This window comes from Seriola dumerili, unplaced genomic scaffold (genome assembly GCF_002260705.1).
Source record: "Seriola dumerili isolate Sdu_G_001 unplaced genomic scaffold, Sdu_1.0 BDQW01000017.1, whole genome shotgun sequence".
In the NCBI taxonomy this organism is placed as follows: domain Eukaryota; kingdom Metazoa; phylum Chordata; class Actinopteri; order Carangiformes; family Carangidae; genus Seriola; species Seriola dumerili.
In genome coordinates, this window is record NW_019174272.1 from 14,239,162 (window position 1) to 14,263,019 (window position 23,858).

At 40.1% G+C, this 23,858-nt stretch overlaps 1 protein-coding gene across 1 annotated transcript in view; it reads right to left on the reverse strand.

Moving 5' to 3' along the window:
- The window catches only part of LOC111227530 (voltage-dependent N-type calcium channel subunit alpha-1B-like), a 180,934-nt gene that overhangs the window by 39,261 nt on the left and 117,815 nt on the right, over window positions 1-23,858 (reverse strand). The window contains exons 15-28 of the mRNA XM_022753065.1: window positions 22,047-22,119; window positions 21,842-21,959; window positions 21,667-21,734; window positions 20,577-20,683; window positions 15,750-15,815; window positions 13,643-13,678; window positions 12,059-12,838; window positions 10,316-10,509; window positions 8,777-8,897; window positions 7,231-7,360; window positions 6,969-7,028; window positions 4,898-5,004; window positions 4,120-4,131; window positions 1,081-1,101 (exon numbers count right to left, since the gene is read on the reverse strand). Coding sequence (XP_022608786.1) covers window positions 1,081-1,101; window positions 4,120-4,131; window positions 4,898-5,004; window positions 6,969-7,028; window positions 7,231-7,360; window positions 8,777-8,897; window positions 10,316-10,509; window positions 12,059-12,838; window positions 13,643-13,678; window positions 15,750-15,815; window positions 20,577-20,683; window positions 21,667-21,734; window positions 21,842-21,959; window positions 22,047-22,119 — 1,893 coding nt within the window. The remainder of the gene's footprint in view (window positions 1-1,080; window positions 1,102-4,119; window positions 4,132-4,897; window positions 5,005-6,968; window positions 7,029-7,230; window positions 7,361-8,776; window positions 8,898-10,315; window positions 10,510-12,058; window positions 12,839-13,642; window positions 13,679-15,749; window positions 15,816-20,576; window positions 20,684-21,666; window positions 21,735-21,841; window positions 21,960-22,046; window positions 22,120-23,858) is intronic.

Here is a 23,858-nt window from a genome sequence, read left to right on the forward strand (position 1 = left end):
CGAGGTGGAGCAAATGCATAGTATGTCACTGCACATGCAATGTATTTTTTCTTTTCTTTTCAGGTTGTGTCCCATTTGAACATATCTCTATGACACAAACTGATCTGCAGGTTGTTTTTTATTGGACCTTACTGTGGCTGAACAAAGTGGCAGAAATACTAAATTAACCGTCTTGGTCTTGTAATGATGATGGGATGTGACCTAACTTGAGCACTGTATAATTTGGGTATGTCATCTTTTGCTACTCCCATTTTCCACAATATCAATGCCCATGTCCACACTGCTGGTGTCCTCAACAGCAGGACGTAGCCCAGTCATAACACGTTTGGCTACAAATGGCTGAACTTTTGTTTGAAACAATCATAAAAACAAAAATAAATCTACGTATAAAAATCAGTTTTTTACAACCTGCTGTGTGTAATTCATCCTCATCCATTCACCTCCTAACAACCTTCTTCTCGCTGCCTGTCCCCCATGTTAATAAACACTAGCTGTATGTGTACTGTGACGGCTGGAAGGCTTTACATGCTATTACTGCAGAGCGTCATGTGAGCTCAGGCAGAAAGAAGGGAGATTCAGTGTAAACAGAGCCGAGTTTGCTGATGGTGGATGTAGAAAACGAAGACAGATTGTCCAACACAGGAGGAAAAGCCTCTACATGACAGATTTCAGTCCAAGATGCAATAAAAAAAGAATTTCATGATATTAATTTAAACAACCCTTTTGATTATCAGTGTTTTTCATCAAAATAATTATCTAGGTCATTCAAAGAACCCTTATTTGTTGTTTATTGAAGTAATGACCTAGAAAATAGAAAATAAATGTAGAAAGATATTTTCACCCAAAGGGGTATAAAACCATCAGTGGTTTTGGGTTTCAGTTGAAAGCTGTCAGACAAAGGTTACTGTTGTGTTAAAACTGGTGTATGGGTTCAATATTTTATACATGAAGCTGATCTAACCAGAGGAAGAATGGTAGTTGAGAGAGGGTTGGATATGGGGGAAAGGGGTTAGGGTAAGGTATGGGGTACATGGTGAAGGATCAGGGAGGGGGTTGGGGTGGCATAGGAGGGTTCCCCACCTGGTCACACCTTGTTGCGATCTACTTGGGGGAAAACAGTGGTAAAACAAGGTACAGCACATTTATGGATGCTTCACACATACAACCAAAATAAAGCATATGTTTGCATCAGATGACAACACCATACTTTCCATTAATGATAACAGATGTAAAATTGTATATATTTTGGTTGGTAGCAGACAACTGCATGAATAAATCCCAGTAAAGAACAGGCTCCACAATGGATTCAACTACAGTATATCAGGCCATATGAGGAGAAATAGTAGGTGTGGTTAGATGCTGAATGAGCCAGTTGTATGAAATAAATCAAGACTATTAGGATTTAAGACAGGCACTTTTTCAGCATAACTTGCTCTGTAATTTCAAACTGCTACAACTTCTAAGTCTCAACCAAAACATCAAATAAAAAGAGCAAATGCCAACAAAGGCCTCATGTGAGATCTTCTAAATAATAATAATTATACTATTAATAAAACCAATAGAAATATCATCCCGGCCCTGAAAACCAGGTTATGTTGACATCCAAAGGCAGTATTGCACTTTGCAGCATCAAATGTGAGAGGCTTCAGCAGGTGAGATGACAGATTCACAGATTTCATGGAGATGCCATGGTTTGTTGTCCTTGCCAGAGGCAGTCGATCAGATGGATGGCAGGCAGACTGAGCTCTGGTGACATGCATGGTTAGTGAACAACAGCTGTCAATCAAACAAGACTTTCTATCTTTAACTGCCAATATAAGAAGTGACCTAGAGCCAAATAGCCTTTCCAAATCATTTGTTTGAGTTTGATTTAATCTGCTGAAGAATCTGGTGTGGGACTAAGAGCAAGAAAGAATTTTAGGAATAAATAAATGAGACATTATGAAATAAAAACCTTTAGGAGTAAATATAGAAAACATGTAAAGTAACCATACATACATTTTTGATACTCATCAACCTATTATGAAATTGAATTTCATTCTGTTTCTTTTTATAATCACAGGTCAATTTAAATTAATTAATTTTATTAATTACTAATTCTTCTTATTAACTGTTTGCTAAGACACGCCCCCTTATTGTTTCTATCCCTGTATCCCTGCCTCTCTCCCTACAGAACATATGCAGTTCACAGTGACAATGGTGGCAGATTTAACATTCAAAATATTTATGAGCAATGTCTTATTGATTGCAGGCAGTGCTAGACAGTAGACAATTTTCAGCTGAAATTGTCTACTGTTGCGGTAGACTTTATCAGCTGTGGCTATCTAGCTAACTGTAGCTCTATGAGGCTGCGACTGTCTCCTGACTTCTAACTGTTTCAAGCTCATTAACTTAAAACGAGAAATGTATAAAAGGGTCTTCAATGTGCCACAACTGATATCATCCTAAAAGGCCGATGTTAAAGCTAGGTTAAACTCAATGCAGAGTAGTTGGCTGCAGCTAGTTAGTTCAGACTGTTACTTTGTTCTAATATAACATGCTTACATACTTGCTCATATATTTAAACAGTGTGTTTTCACTTTTGACATTACAGGTGAGATGGCATTGAGATTTGAGTATAGCTATCTGCATGAACTCTGATATGTAGTAATGTTCGGGACTAGCTTCCACACAGTGAGGATATACTACAGAGTGGATGTGCCAGTCTATTTAACATAACCTGTAACCCCACACACTAATGTAGTTAGTCAATAATATGCCAACTCTTCACCCTGTAAGTAGTGCTAGTTTACCACCGTAGATGGTAAAGTAGTTAGCATCATTTCATAATGTCTTATTTCTTTAATACTGAATACTTATACAGGCTGTCAGTTGCTGATAAGTACTGTATATGAATTTCACTCACAAGTGCTGTTCAGCACAGGTTTGGAACCAAACCACAGAAATATATTCCCATCTGCAGCATGATGCTGAGTCAGACAGATACAGGTTAAGTACGGTAGCATAGAATAAACTGCATGTGAATGGAAATGATGAGGCAAAGTGGTCACAGGGCAGTCATTGAAAAACCTATAGCTAACAGCATACATGACATACAGTCTATCTAACAGGCATGCTAAGAACACAGAGAAGACGGATAATCCCTGAGATGTACTCATGCCCTCCGACAGCAGCTTGCTCATTACGCTAGCAAGCTTCTGGTGAATTAATAACTGAATGTATGAAGTTGATGGTATCATTCAAGCCCAAGCAGAGCTGTGTCGAGCCAAAGTGCTGATGAAAATACCTCCCATCAGAGGCTTGAGGAAGATAAGGATGATGAACACGCAGGTGACATGCCCCTCTATAACAGAGGAGAGCATGGAGGACAGACCTTTAGCCAAGCACGAGGGTCAAGTACAGGAGAGTTTCAGATGGACGACGAGATGGGAATGTGTCCCAGGCACAACAGTGAACAGTGCAAAAAACACCCATTCTCACAAGCAATTTCACTTCATATACTGCAGGCCTTACAGTCTGTTCAAGGAGAAATAGACCTGAACAGCTAACAGTGATGCATCTTGTAATTCTGAGCTGACTTTGCACCAATAATTAACAATGATGCAGAAAGAAATCCAGTAAAGCTGCAGTGACTGTCCACTGACAGCAGCCTTTAGACCGGAATTCATTGCAAGCGCTATGTGTGTTGTGTTTTGAAAAAGAAATTGAATGGTTTAAATTTAAAAATTCTTTACTTGTAATTTCTCTACAAAATGTAACCTATGTGTGAACAATATTCAAATATATATATATATATATATATATATATATATATATATATACGTATATTCTGCACTAGAATTTACTAAACAACTAAGCATAAAAAAATTTGTTGGAGGATTTTTTAAAATGAATTTTAATTCATATTTATTTTTACCAAAGTAAACAACAATATCTTATGGAAAATAGAGTTGCACTTCTCATCCTATGACATGCCTTAAAAGAAAACCAGAGTATATTTAAAGACGTAAGACTGAATATGTGAGGAAATTACTTGTTTTTGCAGTGTGAGTGTATTTTCTCTCACACATTTACACACGCAGATAATGACGAGCAAGATGAGAGAGATAGAGGCATTACCCCATGAAGCTCCTTCAAAATGATCCCAGCACAGAAACAAGGAGAGGATGAGGTCATTAAACACATTGCACAACACAACACCCCACACACACACGCACACACACACACACACACACACACACACACACACACACACACACACCAACATCACAAACATAATGCAACAATAGAACTGTCATATAAAAAACTGTCTCCTATAAACACCATATTGATGATTAAATTTTACAATTCTAGCACTATAAACACAGACAGTCTTCTACACAAAGACATTTGCATAATGCATACTCAGCCATGCAACCAGTCCATCAAAAGGGGGGTGTTCACTAATTACTGGATCCACTAGTTCAGCACCTCGTGAATTTGCAGGGTAGCTCAGTGACGGGGTTCCACATGTTTACACAACTTGACTTATACACAGGCATGGCTGTATTTGGAATAGGTTTTTGCCCTGCAACAGGGCTTTAAAGTCTTGACAATCTTTCCAAAAAGATGAGCTCATCTTCCTCTGCTGTTAAATGACCTTCTTATGGTTTACCATTATAGTTTACACGTACTGTTCCTTTTTCCTCTAATAAACATTGAACAGACTAGAAGCTGCGAGGCAGGTTTCTGCTCCACACAGTCCAAATTACACCTCATTTCTCATTGAAGTTTGGTATATACTGTATATTACAACTGACACATCACATGTATCCCCCAAATCTAATGATCAGGATTAATAACTCACTAATCGGAGATTTCTTATTTAAGACAAAAAAGTAGGAGTTTTTGAACTTACGAGAATGCAAAAGCCACCAGCGCCCCACTGACTACTATGAAGTCCAGAATGTTCCACAAGTCTCTGAAGTAGGATCCAGGATGAAGCAACAGGCCCAGGTCCACCATCTAAACCAGAGATTATTTATTTAATTAATTTCACTTTAGGCATTTCATTTGATTTATTTGTTTAAATGACATGGGGCATGGGACTATATTATAAGGCCTGTACTGGGTGAGTGTATCATATCATATTTTTATGGTTTTATGGTTTGTTTTTGTAACCTGTCTTCCTAGTGAAATGGGAAAAATTTATACCGTCATATGTGCGCTGTCATGTAACTGCATTTTAACCAACCCCTTTGTAGTTGATAAACTGTTCCTTGACTAGGGTGGTAAAGGAGCAGTTCTTTATCTGCCTTATTACCCCGCATATCTTGTTTTTACTCCTGAGAATTTACGACTACCTGCCTGTGCGGTCTGAAATCACCGGCTGACAGCAGGGGGCGGATACGCCCATATTCTTGTTTTCTAAAGTATAAGAGACAGGATTGATTTTATTTCGGGGGAAGTACTGAGCCCATTTGCAATCGTTATATTTGAATAAAATCCATTAAGACATTCCTGAGTCTTTATGTGTTTTAAGATTTTCACAAGACTCATTTTGATTAGATTTTGATTTTTTTTTATCTTAGATTTCTCTGTGACATGGGAGTCACAGGGGCAAAGCATTGACAAGCCATTAAAGATCTGGCAGAGGAGGCAGAGAAGGAGAAGCTTTTGGCTCATCCAGTTCGTTTACTACTACAGCAATAGTGGATTCAACAGACTGATTCACAGCAGGAGCAGCCATCTTAGTTATTAACAAAGATGCTTCAGTGGCACTCCTCTGTCAGTCATCATATCAAACCTGCCCCATTTTAGATTAATGGTTGTGATTGGCCTGACCAGTTTCTAAATGGATGCAAGTCTGTCTGAATGGGAAGGGGCTTGCTGGTCTAGTTTCCAAGCTACTGTGGCCTCAGTATTGATCTCTGCTACCACTCTCATTCAAAACTCTGCAGCTCCTCCAGTCTTAGCAGCTCTGCACTGGCTTCCTATTACATTTAGAATTGATTTTAATTGATTGATTAAAAATTGATTTGCTAACTCCGTGATTAACTATAGACCTCCAAGAACACTGAGATCATCTACTGCTGCTTTACTGAAGGTTCCCCGCAACAGCCGTAGGAAAACTGGGGATGCAGCTTTTGTCAGTTACGGCCCAAAGCTGTGGAACACACGACCTCCAGATATCAGAGAAGCTGCTCACTGAGTTTTTAAAAGAAAGATAAAAACTTATCTCTTCACTTTAGCCTTTAACTAGCTCAGCCTTGCTCAGCACGTCTTTTAAATGCTGATGTCTTACTGATTTTATGCTTTCTATGTAATCTTTTTATTTTATCTTAATTCATTATTCATTATTTCATGAATGTTTTTATGTTCATTTTATGTCTTTTCATGTGAAGCACTTGGTGTATGTCATTTCTTTGTCGTAAAGGTGGTGCACAAATAAAGTTAATTTTATTATTATTATTATTTTTATTGTTATTATCATTATTATTAATGCACCACCACCAGGAGCCAAACATCAATGACTGGTGGTCCTCAGCTCTTAATCTGTTAGCTCTACTAAAGTTGTCTGTTTTTATTTTTGTTTGTTTTGTTTTTGTTTTCATTTTTCACCGCAGGCGCTGTGGGTGGAGCAGCAGCAGGCAGCAATGCCCAGCAGGTTAAACACCAACCTGTACATATAACCGTTTATGAGGACATTTAATCATTGTTAATGTTGAACTACTGATGGGTTTTTTTTAAACAATGATGATTTTATATGAAAATAAAATGGATTATCATTAAAAGGGGTACTGCAGCCTGATCTCCTGAGAGCACTATAACTGTCACATTGAGGTGAGGTCCTGGCACAGACTGCCTCGCTGTCCTCGCCACAGTCATCACTTTCAGTTTGTAGACGGTTTAAAAAGTGCAGTGAAAGATAAAGAGACACTCAAGTTATTACTGCTTTAATTGTGAATTCATCTATTGTACATGCTTACCTTGATCACCATTTCAAAAGTGAAAACACCAGTGAAGGCGTAGTCCAGATATTTGAGCACCTGCAAAAAAAGAGGCTGAATTAGTCCTGCCTATGTACTGTATTTGTGTACAATATTGGTTTGCAGTTATGTGTTCCCTGTTTCAGGCACCACACTGACAAGAAAATAATTTTAAAAAGAAATGCTCTTTGCTCAGTTTTCTTGAGTATTACATACATTTGTGTGTATTTATGTCTATATTCATGTGCATCGTGTGTCTCACATTGTTGCGGGGGGCATTCGTCCAGACAGGGTCCTCTGCTGCCAAAGCGATACTGCTCATAGCAATGACAACCAGGATGGACATTTCAAAATAACGCAGAGTCACAATGTAGTGACACAACCGCCTCACCCTGAGGAGAGAGAGAGGCAGGGAAAGACACAGAGAGGGAGGGAGAAAAAACACTGAGCAGGAGACACAGATCTAACAAAGACTGAGTTGTGGCAGTAGCTACTATCTCTCCTATTTATTTTCTAAACTTGCTCTAAGTCTAAAGCTGAGTAGTGAATGTAAAGTGATGAGGGCAAAAAAAACAGTGAAGACACTGTGTGCTATACATTAGATATATACTATAAAAAAATTGAAAAACATGAAAATTGTGTAAAATTACCATTTAAATGTTTTCCATAATACTGTATGAATTAAATTTATATATACAGGCATACTAGAGGCGACAGCTATGTATGAAACCTCTTATGTGACTGTCGATATAACTAGATATAGTAGATATACTTTATTTCCACTGTGTGCTGCAGTCAAACACACCCTGACCTCAAAAGTAAAGGTGACCTCATCAGCACTCAAGTCAGCAGAGAGCCTGAACCTAATGCTGCAACTGTTCCTGTTAATGTCCGGCATGTAGACCAGCTACCACTGTCTTCTGTGTGTGTGTTGGTATAGATCATTGACAGTGTGTGAAGGTTTAGAAGTACACTTAGGGGATGGACACTGGTAGGGAGAGGAATTGGTCTCTTGAGGAGGTGCAGTTTACTGGTTTTAGTAGGAGGGAAAGCAGAGAGATGTCGATATGATGATATGCTAGTTTAGAGATCATTCAAGCACCTTTCATACAGATCAGTGCAGTTCCAAGTCCTTCACACATAACTGATGAGATGACAATAAGACATAACAAGTGATAGAATTAAATAAAGGAGTGGCTATCACCCAGTCTCTGAAGGGTCTGACTTCCACAGCATGTTGGAGGTCCTACAACAAGGGACTTTAAGCAGCGGTTGAGGGGACAGCTACATGATGCAATGACGTTTTTGTCATATTTGATACTGTCAGGTTGTTTACATTTAATAATACCATTAGTAGTTTTATGTATTATGAGTATATTTGTTAAAGATACATGATAATCTGACAGATTTTTCCAGTTAATTCATAGACATGCCAGACAAACTGGTGTTAACCTCCATCCTCCCTCTCCAGCCCACAACCTCACTGTGCTGAGTTGATGAAACCATGACGCTGTCCTTGGTGCTGAAGTAACAGACTGATTTATACAAACTCCTCATCTGATTTTAAATTGTCTCTAAAGCAAATATCAAGAGGTCAGTTTAAGAGACATATTGTAGCAATCTTCAGAGTGACCTCGGTTTCCTGAAATAGTGAAGTAGCTGTTGTTGGAGTTAAATGTTGCTTAGTGATCTTTGATTTCCATCACTACGGCAACACGTTGGAATGTATAGGGGTGCCAGAGCAATCACTTCAACCATCGCTGCTTAAAGTCCCAAATATGTGGACAGAGCAGGTTGGGGCGACTCACGGGTTTGTCTGTCCAAAGATGAACATGGAGCTGTAAGGCAGGATGGGTTTGGGTCCGCTTTGACCTAGATCCTCCAGAGTCTTCTCATTAACGGGCATTGTCTCACAGTCAATACTGTTCACTGTGAAGACAGATAGTTCACTTCAGCAATAATCTCAGACACAGCATAGTGGCACTGAACAGCATTGAACCCCCAGCATTCATCATCTATTTTACTGTCCTCAAAACACAACGGGAAAATAAATGATATCTGTTCTTGGCACAGTCTGATACAGTGAGAGACTCTTTATCGTTACCATTTAACCAAAGTCAGCCTGTCTACGATACACAAGCAAGCTTCAACTATTTGTTTTGAATGGAAGTTGTCTTCTAGAGTTATATGTGGTGGTCCTGTCCATGTATACGCAAGAATTGGATCAAAGTATTTGACACAAAGTCTCAGCCCCCGTTGAACCATCTGAAACCCCTGTTTTACCCTGGGTTACAATTGTGCTCCAGACTCATATGAAGACCTTTAAGTTGCTTGATTCTTCCTGTGGAAATTTATGGATTAGAGTCATCTTTTACTTTGTGACAGGTAGAAAATAGAATCACTGCCTCGCGGTTATATGTATGCCTCTGCAGACCAGTCAAGTATCAGGAAACATGATCAAAGTCTCTCCTTCCTGAGTTACAGTGTTGAATAATGGTCTTAAGTGTATTTACATTACATTATGATGTTATGAAGTTGACCTTTGACCTTCTGGATATAAATGTTATCACTTGGTGATTTTATTCTATTAGACATTTGTGCTCATAAATAGTGTATGAATTATTGAGTTGTTGCCAAAAAGGAATTTTGTGAGGTCATAGTGACCTTGACCTTTGACCACCAAATTCTAATCAGTTCAAGTAGATGTTTGTGCCAGATGTAATGAAGCGTTACTGATGGTTATGTTATTTCATATAACCTTTTTCATGTTAATATTATTTATTTTTGTCAACTCACTATAATCACTTCTTTTATTTTTGTCTTTCAGGGGAGATGTGAAGCTGCTGCGGCTGTTGCAGCAAACAGAAAATTTAACAGCTGTGAATGAGGAAATGAATTACTGAGAAAACTCTTGGCACAGACATGGACTCCACGTCCCTCACAGTCCAAGGATGGAGCAGATCCTGTCAGTGTGAACTGCAAGACGACAGCTCAACCTTCCACAGAAATGCTTATTTAAACCCTTTGTTAAATACACTATTTAGCAATGGTGTCAGGATGCTGGTCTCAGCCCTGTACACCTGCTTGCTTTAGTTTGTTTCGTTTTTCATCCTTTCTTTTTTGCCATTTTTTTTCCCTTATCTGCTTAATTTCTCATGTCTTTAAACTTGAACTATGTAAATAGAGTTCAGAAAACTGGCACTGACAGTGTCAGGAGCACCTACATGTTCCCACCTCACCTTGCTCTTGTCACAGTGAATGATTTCTCCTCTGTACATATTTTAACTGTGGCTAAGAACGGAAGTCCTCTCTGTCATATTACTGTATGTGTGCAGCTTGCTACTGACTTTGCATGAGGATGGTTTCTCCAGGCGGGGAGGTGACAGTCACAGGAGGGATGTGGATGGAGCTTTGGCCAGTTCGCCTGACGTTCCTCTGGTTGTCTGAGTCCTCTGGTCGGTCAGGAGGCCAGTTGGCCCCTCCAGAGCCCTGCTGGGGGGAGATGGCTAGGGACTCCCCCTCTGACTCACCACACCTATCCCTAGATCAGAGACAGCATCTTAGATATTAATGTCTTATGCTTGAGTCCTGGTGGGTAAACAATGATTGTTTCGCACAGAGTTGGACAGTCCAGCTCTGACAGACGGGTCTGGTGTCAGTGTGAGACAGACGCCTGGTTCCGACCTGGCACTAACATGTGTCTCAGATGATCCAATCACAAGTGGACAGCGTCTCTCTTCTATGTTGGACTCATTTCAGAGAAGAACTATCTGAGAAGAACAATGGTCCGTTGTCGTGAACACAAATAAGTGCACACACTCTGTGCCACTGCGCACTCAAACATGAACAACATTCTCACACATAAAAGCAACAATGGAGCGTTTCGGTGGTTCACCTGGTCGAGCACAAACCATTAAATTCAGTCCTTACCGCAGCGACACAGGTTCAAATCCAGCCTGTGCTGTTGCTGCTCGCCATCCCCTCTCACCTCCTTCTCCCAGCTCTCCTGTCTCTCTCTCACTAATAACTAATAACACTAACTAAAAATGAATTCAGTGATGCCTGCATGAAAGAGGAGTTCTGTCATCCATTTATCACTTTTTTACAAAGTGCTGCATGAATGAATGAAGCCACTTTCTGTTCTGCTTCAGTTGGGATCAAACCCATGTCTCACAGGTCGCAGGTATAAATTCTACCATCCTTAAAATGATTGCAGACCTCTGGCAAATCATTTAGTGCTCGTTAATATGTATTAATATTTAGCCTATTGTTGATGAATATACCTCATAAATCATGACACTGCTCTCCACTGCATGAAAATACAGAAGCCGCTTTTAATAATAAAAAGTATCGGTATCGGTGATTCAGGCCCTGTATCACTTGGTATCAGATCGAAAAGGAATTTTGTGCTGTGGCCCTTTAATGTTTCTCCACAGGCAATCCATATGCAAATAAACACGTATCATTTCTGTTTGCAAAGAACACATGGAGAGAGAGAGAGAGAGAGAGAGAGAGAGAGAGAGAGAGTGAGAGAGATCAGGATGGAGTGAGTCAATCAATGTTCTCTAGGATGAAATAAGATTTGACTCATTTGAAATAGTAAAAAAATAGAAAATCATTTGTGGCGGTCAGTGATGACATTGTGGTTAGGCGCCATAAATAAATCAATGTATGGGAAACAGTGGATTGAGCTACTTGTCACCACTGTCTGTGACACTTTGTTTGACTCAGCAAAAACTGATGACTAAACATTTACAGACCAGTAGAAACACCATGGGACATTTCACACTGTGAGCTCGCTGCAGAATGAGAGGAAGTCAAGGTTTCATAGTAAATGCAGATCCAACATATTTGATCCAGTTTTGTTTTCTTTCTAAAAGGAAAAAGCTCCTAAAAATATTTAGCACAGTGATACTTCTACATCTTAGATTTCAATTTAATCTTCCATCTAAATTAAGTTCAAAAGTTAGTTAATGTATGTTTTTTGAGATCTGTAGTGATGAACGTGTGAGAACCACAAACCTCATCAGGCATTTGAGTTCACTGATAGTAAAGATTAAAGAGTATTTGGATGCTTAGATCATTTTCACCTGTGACATTGGCTCCTCTCTCTCTCATTGAACTCCTCTCCCTCAGCGGTGGATTGGCCCCTGGATCCATGAGTCCGATGTCTCCTCCTCTCTCCGTTGGCACCGCTGTCTCCTCTGGAGTTAACATCCCCGTCCCTGTGAGAACTACATCCATCTTTGTGTCGGGATCTTCGCTCTTCCCTCCCTCCACTGTTCACTGTCCCGTTGCCCCCTCGGGACTGGCGATGTGAGTGATGATGGCGATGTTCTCTCTCTGGCCTGATACCTCCACCTCCGCTGTCGTCCACTGAGCTCTGATGGTGATGCTTCTTGCCTCCCTCTCGGCTGCGGGATCTCTCGTTCTTCCCCTCTTTGCCGCGGCTGCCGTCGTGGTCTTTGGAGCGACTGTGATGGACGTGGTGTCGACCCCCAGTGTCACCATTATCGTTTGTCTCGTCTCTCATTCTGGTCCGGTCCCTGTCTCTGTGGCGGTGGTGGCGGCGAGGCTGGTGGATCACAGGAGGGTCAGCGGCAGTCTCAGCCTCCTCGGGCAGACAGGGCTTATGATGGTGGTGCTGGTGGCCGCCCAGCAAAGGCCTGTCACAGGGCTCAACAAGCAGCGGCCGGTCGTGGTGGCTCTTCATATCGGGCCGGAGGTGGAGGGCCGAGGACAGGCGGAGACGCTCTTCAGGCTCCAGCTCGCTGTACAGGGCCTCACAGCTCGCCCAGTTTTGCCTCCTCAGCTGATTGGCCCTCTGCTCCCAAACTGACATCATCTTCACTGACTTCTGCTGCTCCTTACTGGGGGAGAACCAGAAGAACAGGACAAATCACAACCACTGGAACATTGATATTACAATTTAACACTGAGTTTTTTCACTTCACGTCATTTCTACACAGGACAGCAGCATTTCCAATGGATACATTGACAGGCATGGTTCCCTTTGAGGTGTGACACATTCACTGTGTATGCACTTTATAGTTCATGACTTCATGGCACATAAAACCAGCAGTAGGTCCCTACATGCTTGGATGATTTACAGTATGACCAAGGTGCACTGCGTTCAACTATCACAGTCTACTGTGGAGAGCACCTGAAAAACAGCCAAGCATGGCCTCATCACCATGCTCTGACATGCAACTGTTTTCTGTCAATGTCTGTGTAATACAGTATTTGTGAAATGGCTGAACGCATGCACTAACAACAGTGCTATCTCTTCACGTGTGATGATGCCATCGTTTAATGTGGCATCTCATCAAATCAGTCAAATCAGTTCACTGCACAGATTAGTAACTGAAAATAACTTTATTCCATGTTCTCAGTGCTCCATTGTCTTAAAGTTATATTCTTCATACTCATCTTAGAACTGCACTGCACTCTTCAGAACTCCTGCTAAGAGGCGGATGGACAACATCAACACTGGACTGGGAGAAGCCCGTAACATGGTGTGCATGAGAACAATGCAGGGCAGGTCTGTTTTGTTTATGCAGTTCTTGTGTTCAAGGATGTAAATAATGAGAATATGATTATGTATGTTCTTATGCATGTAATCATCATCATCATCATCATCATCCACCACCTTGCTAGCAGGCGGTTGGGTTTACCTCAGGTATTGATGGACTGGGGTGCAGACATAACTCCTACAAACACATAAAGGGAGCAACATTGAAGCAAACAGAGGGAAAGAAGGAACTTCAAATGGACAGAAACAAGTTACAGACAGAAGCACAGAGGGGCAGATAAGCTTCAGAAAAATGACAACAAGTACAGTAGAGATGGAAAATTATACAAAAACCCAAAACAAATTGTTTTTGCAGCGAGGGAGCAGGGAAATAATGAAACACTCACTGCAGACCTGTGCTATTCGTGTTAAAGAGCTCTGTGGTGTTTGGCTGGACTAATAGTTCTCTGTCACAGTGTTAGTGTCAGTGTCTCACTACAGGACACGCCTCCCCGCACAGTAACCTACAGTGTGGAGGGGCATATCCTATACTGAGACATCACACTACTCAGAGAGCCAGAGTTACGCAAGTGCCACAAGTCAACAATGTGTGACTATTTACCTATTTACAGGTGACTGTGTGACAGGTGTGTGTATGTACCTGCTGCTGAAACCTAAACTTCAGTGTCATCACTGGAGTTACAGTTTATTTTTAGCCTTGGTTTCAGTGGAGTGTGTTTAAACTGCACAGCCAAATAATTCCAGTCTCTCCAACTCAGTCATTAGTTCTTGAGAGGACGTGTCAAATTTACACAAATTAAATTACAGCTCGAACAAATCCTCAACAACAATTTGCCCTAAAGCTGCTTTATAATTAGAGAGTGATGATGAGTGATCTGATCTGAGACCAGCCCCTTCCTGCTTGCTGAAACTGTAGCAACCTCCCAAAGGAAACTCTTAGTGGTAAAGTCCAAGGAATCTAGTAAATATTATTGTTAATGCCTAATCAATGTATTTACAAAGACACCTTAATTAAATTCACAGCTTTCAACTATTTCGTCATGGTTACAGTTTAGTAAGGCTTCATTTAGTGTTCCTGTTGCATTTAAAGATACTTTTTCTTATTGTCGACAAATCCAATGAAAAGACAACAAAACCCTACACTGTCAGTATAGGTTCATTGGTTCCTATTGAAGACATAAATCTTTAAACTTCACAAATGTAGAGTTTCATTTTTTTTATGATTAGTAATTTCCTAAAACTGCTGGTCCTTGTAGTTTTGCAGCCTGGTACAAAAACAGTTTTGGTCTCTAGAGCTAATTTCCTCCTTCATGACAACTTTTTATATAAATCACCTGTTTACATTTCATTAAGGACTAAAGTTATAGAGAGCTGAGGGCGTGGCCTCTTTTAGTGACAGGTGGGTGAGCATATGCTTCCCACAAACCAGCATGCACCTAAGCCTCAGCTCCAAACAATGCCCCTCCTCTTTACCCATTTTTGGATTAGCTGGGGGTTAGGGGTGGAGTCAGACACTGCCAAGATGGTGACGGTGGGGCAGCTCACTCTGAGCTTCAAAATCGCTCTTCAAAAACCTGTGGGTGAAGTCCCAGAGGCTAGGTCCATCTTTATTTACACTCTATGATTTTCAATGTGTTCTCACTGATGTGCTTTCATGGGAATTGTTGACAATATGAAAAATATTTCTCCAGCTTTAAGTTTTAATGAGAGTTTCATTCCACTAGTTTTTACTATCAGCCTTCGTCATTCTGACTCATTACAAATAAGACTGAATGACTCAACAGCTGCTGTGTCCAACTTCTAGTCACTCAGCATCTGTCTGTGTTTCTGTTTAGCAGTTCTTCATCTGTAATAATGTACAACACGCATTTACAACCAGCTTGGGAGATGAATCATATCACACACAGTATGAACAATGATATGCAGTATCTTGAGATCAAAAAAGAATTCTCAGACAGGATGCTGATCACACACAGTCAGATACCATGACCACTGAAACACAAACTGGTGACCCTTGCTGATCACAGGGAAATAATAAAAACAGAACAAAGGAATGGAAATACTGAAACACACACGCAACTCTGTCACAAGATGTGAGCACGGAGGAGCTGTCATGTTCTTCTGGACAATTCACACAGAAAGATGAGATGACCGCACCAGGAGAAGGTAGGGTGTAGCAGCAGAGCAGGAGCGATGGAAGAGGGGCAATGGGAGGATTTAGAAATTGTATCAGAGAGGTAATAACTCACAGTGAGTTAACGCTGCAGATGGATGAGCTGCTAGAATGCGCGTTACCTCGACTGCGTGTTAGAAAACTGCACATGCACAAAACAAAAATGGGGGAGGGGGGGACATCATATAGGATGAAGTCAGGGAAACAGCCAGACACCATTCAACATTTCTCTGCTTTCTCTTTGTCCTTTAGCCTCCCATCACATTTCAGTGCAATGAACAGTAAAAGCTCAGAAACAGAACTGAGACTGAACCAGAAAGGAAATGTCACACAAATGGGCTGTGGGGCACATTTTGGCTGCCATGGTGACAGCAAGGTCAGTCTGATTTCACTAGATTCAGGTTTTGCTTACAATTCAGGGAAATACTTTTAAAGCGCAGTTATGAGACAGGAGGGTTTCACTGAAATCTATTAACGAGCAACATTTCACTATGACTGCTGATGCAAAAGGCAAATCAAATTTAAGAGGTCTGGATAAAGAATAATTTCATGGGTGGAGCTGAAACAAAAACACTGTAATATCGGAGCTCGTTGCAGCAGCTAAGTACAGTATTATTGTGCTATCATAGGCAATCATGTTAAGTCCATTGATCCATTGAAATCTATTGATGGGAGAACAGATGAACTTGGCTCCCTTGGACTAGAAACTTGGTATCATCACTGTGGCTTCATTGATGACAAAATGACGCACTGTATTTTAACGTGTAAGACATCTTTTAGATTTAGAGTTCATTTAACTGGACCCACTGCAAGTGCAACTGGTTTGAATTATGGGCCAGAACTTCCACCGACACTGATTCCCTTTTTCCACCAAAATGATCAAGTATAAGCAGATTTATTAAACGCGGGTAAACTCGCTAATAAAAGCCGATTGTCTCCTTTTCCACTGCCAGTTGAGTTTGTCTTTCTGTTCGGACTGAGGACACACACAACTGCAAGTAGTGATGTCATCACATGCATTTACAGAGCACACATACAGATGCAGTGGAGAGAGAGTGAGTGGCTAGCCGCCGTGCAAACTGATAAGAGAGATCTGTCATGTCTCGTCCTCGGGTTGTGTCAGTGTCAGAGCCTCAACGTGAGACGCTTCAATCAGTGATTGTTTTTAAAACTTATTTCGGAGCTGCAGCTCACTCTTTCATCTCAGAGCGCAGTGTTGTTGTTGTCGGCCACTTGTTGGCAGCTAAGCAAGCCGAAAACACAACACTGATATATTATCACCTTATTATTAACATGCTATGGCAAACGTGTCAGCAGTGGCCTATTTACACATATCCAACTGTATCGAATGTGCATTTCTACTTTTAGCTCTGTTTTGGTCTCCAACAACTCCTGAGAAAAAAATTCTCGTTCTTTAACTGTTAAATTCTCCACTGTGTTCACTTATTAACTCTCTTCTCTAACTTTGTCTGTCTGTTGTTTTGTTGTGCTGGGCAGGTCGTGCACAGTGGGTTTATCAGAGCTGTTAGACAACTTCCTGTCTGTCTGCCTGCCTGTAGTTGATAATCCATCCATTATCCACACCGCTTATTCCTGAGGGTCATGGTGGGCGTTGGAGCTGATCCTTGCTCACATTGAGCGAGAGGCTGACACACAGAAACAGACAACCACTCACACTGACATTCACACCCACAGGCAATTTAGACTAGTCATTTATGCAAACCTGCATTTTTTGGACTGTAGACAGACAAACCAGACAAACTATGCTAAAGCTATGAGGTAAAAGATGCTTAAAAGCTCCATAAAGCTGAAGGGAACTGGAGAGTCAAGTGGCAATTCTCTGTGGATTCTCCTCTTACATTGCACATTGCCATTCTATCTATTGTTTATGGAAAATACTGATCAGTTAAGGTCACTGCAGATTGTTGTGTTTGTTGTTATGTTCCCTGTATTTTGATCAAATTTCCCTGCTTCACACTTCAAAGCCACACACCTACTTAAAGTCAACTTAAGTCTTGTTGTTTTAAAGGAGCTATTTGTAAGTTTTGCTTTTGCTACAGAATTAGCAGCTGTTATTTCTTGTTTTGCATCTATGTCTATCACTTCTTTTCTTCTAATGAAGTTAGCATGCTAACCAGCTAGCCCACAATTTGAGGCAGGACTCTGCACTGTGGAAATATTTTAAAATGGAAAGTGATTGTAGTCCAACAGCTACTTTGCAAGCATTTCATGACGCGGCAGTAAGAGAACTGACTTCAATACTATCAATTTGATATGGCATCTAAAAAATAAACACTCAAGGGAATACAGTGAGTTCACTCAGCTAACTCAGACAGAGGGACAGACACTGGAAAAGGAGAGAGAAATTTCCTCGAGACAGCAGGAGACCAAAAAAATTACGGAGCGGATCATTGAATTAATCACTTTGGATCATCAGGCCACCGTGGCGGTAGAGAACACTGGTTTTTGCCAACTTTTGGAGCCACGGTGCACCCTCCCCTCTCCATACTACCCTACCAGAGCTTTACAACAAGGTTTGTGACCATCTACAAGACCTTTTATCAGACAGCTTTTGGCTTTACCACAGATATTTTCCCCTTGTCATTGCTTTGCTTCACTGCACTTGATCAACTCCACTTATGATTTAAAAATAATAGTAAAAAACATTAAGGAATTAATTAAGGATTCAAGATTTTTTTATGCATTGCAGAGCTATTCAATTGTCAAGCATATACAGGGTCTTGATTTTAATAATTTCAGTGTATTTTAGGTGTGCAGAGTATCAGATCAGGGCTCAGTGTTGGGAGATACTGAATATTAATCTGGGGCAAAAAACTTGATCAGGACATCCCTAATCATAACCTCTTGTTATGTAAATACAAGCGTCTGAAGCTCTTGACAAGACTGCTAAGTAAACAGCTGTTAATGCTAACGTTGGTTATGTAGCTATAGTAAAACTTAAATTGTGTAGTGTTACTTTCTCCAAATTTTCTTCATTGCCATTCAGCCACTTAGATACATGATGAGCTCCAAAAACTCAGAGGTTCAACTCCACCAATGAGATTATTCATGCCTTGGGAAGAACAACCTTCTGTTTGTGTTACACAACCTTTATGTTCACAAATGAGCCTTAACAGTAAATACATAACAACACAGTTCGTTACAGAATGCAGAGCACTATACAGACCATGTTGCCGTTCCTCTACAGACACACAACAGTATCTGTAGAAGAACAGCAAAGGAGAGTTTACAACAACGTCATGTTTATGGTTCGGTACATTTTATGTTGATTGCTATAAACAAAAATAATGAAACAAGGATAAACTAAACTAACAAGAAGTAAAACAATACAATGACTACACCAATAAATATATGAAATATTAGTTAACATTTTATTATACCCTATGATATACTGCATGGAGAGTCAACAGTAAGTCCATCATTAGCCATGTGAAAAATTGTACAACAGCTTAAGTGTTGTTGCTTGTTCTGAAAAGCGTTTAGTTAAATATCTGTCACTCCCAATATCATACATGCTGGTGGTTGTATGCCAAAATATAATTGGATATCATGAATATACTGGCTGTTTAAGGGGGTGTAAATCTATCTGTCTTTTAACTTGTGAGTAGTGTTTTGTCTGCTGACATTGTGATGTTTCTACAGCAGAGGTCACTTGGGAGACAGAGACCTGAGGCCTGTACACTGAAGCAGGATCTGAGGTTATGGAGGTAACTTCAGGTTTAACTCTGGGTTTTCAGTCCTACAACGGTGGCTCACTTGTTACTGGGGTAAATCACCATGGTAACTGATGCTAAACTCCTAACCTGCTCGTGGCAGGTTAACTTCAGAGGATCAGATCAAAACCTGTCAACAGCCAAACTACTGACCAATCAGATCACTGGAAAAACTGAGTCATCATTCCTACAGGATCCTGACAGGGACAAAAAACTTAATCACAATAAAGTGATCAATAATAAAGATCAGTAGATATTTGTAAAGATCAGTGGATGGTTTTGACTGAGCTTCTAACAAACAGAGGAGAGTTTATCACTTCTCCTATTCTAGCTTCATTTGAACTGAACACAGATTCATTAATCTTCTTTAAACCAACAGTTATCCACACACTGTTTAATAGGTCCATGATTATAAATGAACATTTCAGTCAGACTGACTCATCAAGCAGCACAAAGTCTGACATCAACTTTAACTGTTTAATCTGCTTCACATGTTCATAACAGTTTGTTCATCATCAGATGAAAGAGAAAATGCTCAGTAAGAAACTTACTGATAATTAATGCACTTATTTACAATATATCTTCAGTCTGACCTTAATAATTACAATTTATTCCTACTGTTTCTTTTTTGTCATGTGATCATATTGGGTATTTTGAACCTGCTTCATAGTACAGGCTTCTGGGATGTGAGGAAGTTCATCAACATTATATTTTGTTTCAACACATGGTCGTGACCTGGGAAAAGAAACCCAAGAGCGAAATCAAACAGAGACTCTACATGAAGATATCATGAAAGAAAATTCAGACCATTTTGTTTCATAAAAATAAAGAGGAATCATAAGTATGTAGGGATGTTGACATTCTGTTATATTGTACTGAATTATTTAATTGTTCCACATACATAGCTGTTTTGTGTTTTTGCCTTTCTTCTGTATGTACTACAAGCAAAAAGACATCTGGGCATTGAATAACAGAGCAGATGGAGGGAATAACATATTAAATTTTTTTATCCTTGCACTGGTGAACTAGCTTTAGTGTGGGCAGCAAGTTAGCTGTAGAACAAACTCCTGAATCCCTGTGTTTTTCTTCTCTGGTTGTGTGCTGGGTTATAAAGTAAAAGAGCAAAAATTTCAGAACGCCGGAACAAACATTAGAAGAGGTTGACTTACGCTGTGATGGAAATGTTAGCAGCTGACATGGGGCTGACCTCCTTTACCTCCTTGGCCTTCTGGAGAGCAAGTTTCTTATTAATGGCCTCCTCTTGCTCCTCTTCATCCTGGACAGTATTTGCAAAAACATACATACAAACAGTACATACAGCAAGTCCTTTTTTAACCAGTTTACCTGCTGTTTCACTTGCACTTTCCTGTTATGGAAAGCTGTTAATACTGTCAGTGAAACGCAACACTGAAGATGTTTCACATTAAACGTCTTTCGTCAGTTCAGTGGGTCCCATCCTACAATTTCCTGGTAGGTTTTTAATGTGAACTAGAATCACTGTTTCCTCCGCCAGCCAGTCAAGTTACAGGAAATCTGTTCACAGTCTCTCCCCTGAGTTACAGAGTTTTAATAATGGCAAGAAGAGATTTAGCAGAACATTATGATGTCATTATGACAGTTAAGTTGATCTTTGACCTTTTGGATATAAAATGTCATCACTTCATTTTATCGTTATAGACATTAGAGTTAAGTTGTGTCATAATTAGTGAATGAATTTGTTTTGTGAGGTCACAGTGTGATAGTAATGAAATTCCCTCTGGGCGCTCCTGATATATTGCATTCACGAGAACGTCAGATACCCGGGACCTTGAACTTTGACCTTTGTCCGACAAAATCTGATCAGTTCATCTTTGAGCCAAAGTGAATGTTTGTGCCAAATCTAAACAAATTGACTCAAGGCGTTCTTGAGATACCACATTCAGGAGGCCAAAACCATGTTTTGTGAAGTTACCCTGAATTTGACCTTTGACCACCAAAAAGAGGACATTTGTGCTAATTTTCACAAGGTCAAAACCGAGTGTTGTCAGGTAACCATAACCTTTACCGTTGAACTTTGATCACCAAAATCTAATCAGTTCATCCTTGAGTCCAAATGAATGTTTGTGCTAAATTTGTAGCAGGTCCATCAAGGCATTACCGAGATATCGTGTGCATGAGAATGGGACTGACGGACAAAAGCAGTGGAAAGTGTCAGTTTCATTGTTCACTCTGAAACCTTTATGAAGCCAGGATATCTCAAGCTATGAAGACATACTGCACCTTAGTGAGCTCCTGGGCATTTGCAAGGTTATCAACAGCAATGGCCAAGAAGACATTGAGGAGTGTGTCTGGTTATTTGTGGTTTCAGGAAAAAGTCAAATGACTGATAAACACAGAATCAATATTTACAATTCTTTCACAGAGCTATGAGGCTGTCTGAATCGATGGAGGATACAGTTTCCAAAAAGAGTGAGAACAATGAAGTAAATGGAGGAGAACATTCCCCCATGAACGCCCCCCTGTGACTCAATCCCGTGGTACATGACCGCGTTCCAGTCTTCTCCGGTTAGGATCTGCAGGGGAGACACTGGTTGGTTTCTAAGGCCAGTTCAGTGGTTCAAGCAGAGCAGGATAAAAAGCTGAATGGGGTTGACCTTTACCTGGAAGACCGTGAGAATCGCTGCTGGGAATGTGTCAAAGTTTGTTGTCGGCGTTTCATCTTCAAAATTAAACCTGAAGGGAGAAAAAATAAATAAATAAATAAATCAAATTCTAAAGCCACAACACACAACACGGTGACATTCACTCATCCACAGCAGCTTATTGTCCTCTCCATTAGCCTGCTGCACATTATTCCAGTGCAATATATGCCTATTATGTTTGTGTCATCTGAGCGCCTAGTCTGTGTGACCTTATGGCTGATTTCTTGAGTGTTTATTCCTCTCTAATGGATGACTTGTTCTAATGCTGACATTTTGTATTTCTGTCTGTCTACTGGGACCTAATTACATCTCCCTCCAATTTTAGGGATGCAAATGGAGAGGGCTGAAAATGGCAGCAGAATTTGTCTTGTGCTATCTAAATCCATGAGAGCGTTTCCTCTGTCTGGATCTCATTAACAGACAGACACAGAAAGGAGGGAGGGAAAGCTCCATTTGTTACAGAGGCCTGACGAATACTTTTTTATTTTTTATTCTAATTCTGTTCAGTTTTTCTCCCACTTTAATAATTCCAGGTTTCACTAGAATATTTTAACTTGTATACTGTATGCCCCACTATTTCTAAGAGCAAAGAGATGTGGCTGAGCACTTCTACATGAAGCTCTCTCCATGTTTAGAATAAATTAGAAAATATTAGTTCTCATTTATTTTTCTCTAACCCTTTGAACTCTGGGCTTTTTTTGCTTAGAGACATCTCAGAGAACGTTTAAAAAGTGTTATGCAATTTAATTTTTTTCCCTGTATGTCCACATATACATATACAATAAAAAGAAAAAGTCAGTATCACTTTATAACATGAAACATTATTCATTATAAGTCTTGTCAGCATATATGTTTAAAGGAGCTATTTGTAAGTTTTGTTATTGCTACTTATCCAGCGTTAGCATTAACAGCTGTTTAGAAGTCCAGAAGAAACGTTGAGTTCAGAACAAACTTCATTCCTTTACTCACTGAGAGCGGCCACCAATGTTAACTCTTGTTTTGCCTCTACGTTCTAAGGAAGTTAGCATGCTAATCAGCTAGCTCCCGACCAGTTCGCCGGTCTTGTAAATATCCGAAGGATGGATTATTTACAAATTTATTCATCTACCGCACAGATTTAATTTTGTCTGTTTTGTTAACCAAGCAGAACACTAAGAGACAAAAAAACAAACAAACAAGCAAACAAGACGGTCAGCTAGCAACCTCACAAGACCAGATTCTGCAACATCAGTCATAAGTATGCTGAATCACTAAGAAGGATTTCAAAATGCAAAGGGCTGTACAGAAGGAAGAATGAGACTCATTTCTCACTGATGTGCAAAATGTCTATTTTGAGGTCTGCGTTATACGTCAAGAATTAGTTAAAGCTCATGACTAAATCACTAAAACTTGTGAAAGACAACCTGAGGCAATGAAACATCATGAAGAGTAGATTTGAGCGGGTTTGAGTGACATCTGTTTAAGTTATGTATCCGTTTATATAGTATCCATGAGTGGTACAGGTGCTTCACTTCAGCTCCGCCCCCTCACTTGCTCCGTCTCTATATCCTCTACAGGTTCTCATTCCTGTCCAGAGGAACAGACCAAATATGTGTTTTCATCCAGTCACATTTTCTTTCTAAACACAAATGTGGAGTTTAACGGGAAAACACTCTCTCCACTAATCAGTTTAGATAGAAATCAAAGACTAACTGAACCCAAATTCCCTTTCCTCCTCCTCTGCTCAATTTGGGTTTCATTTGTGCTTTAATACTGCCATCTAATGGGCAC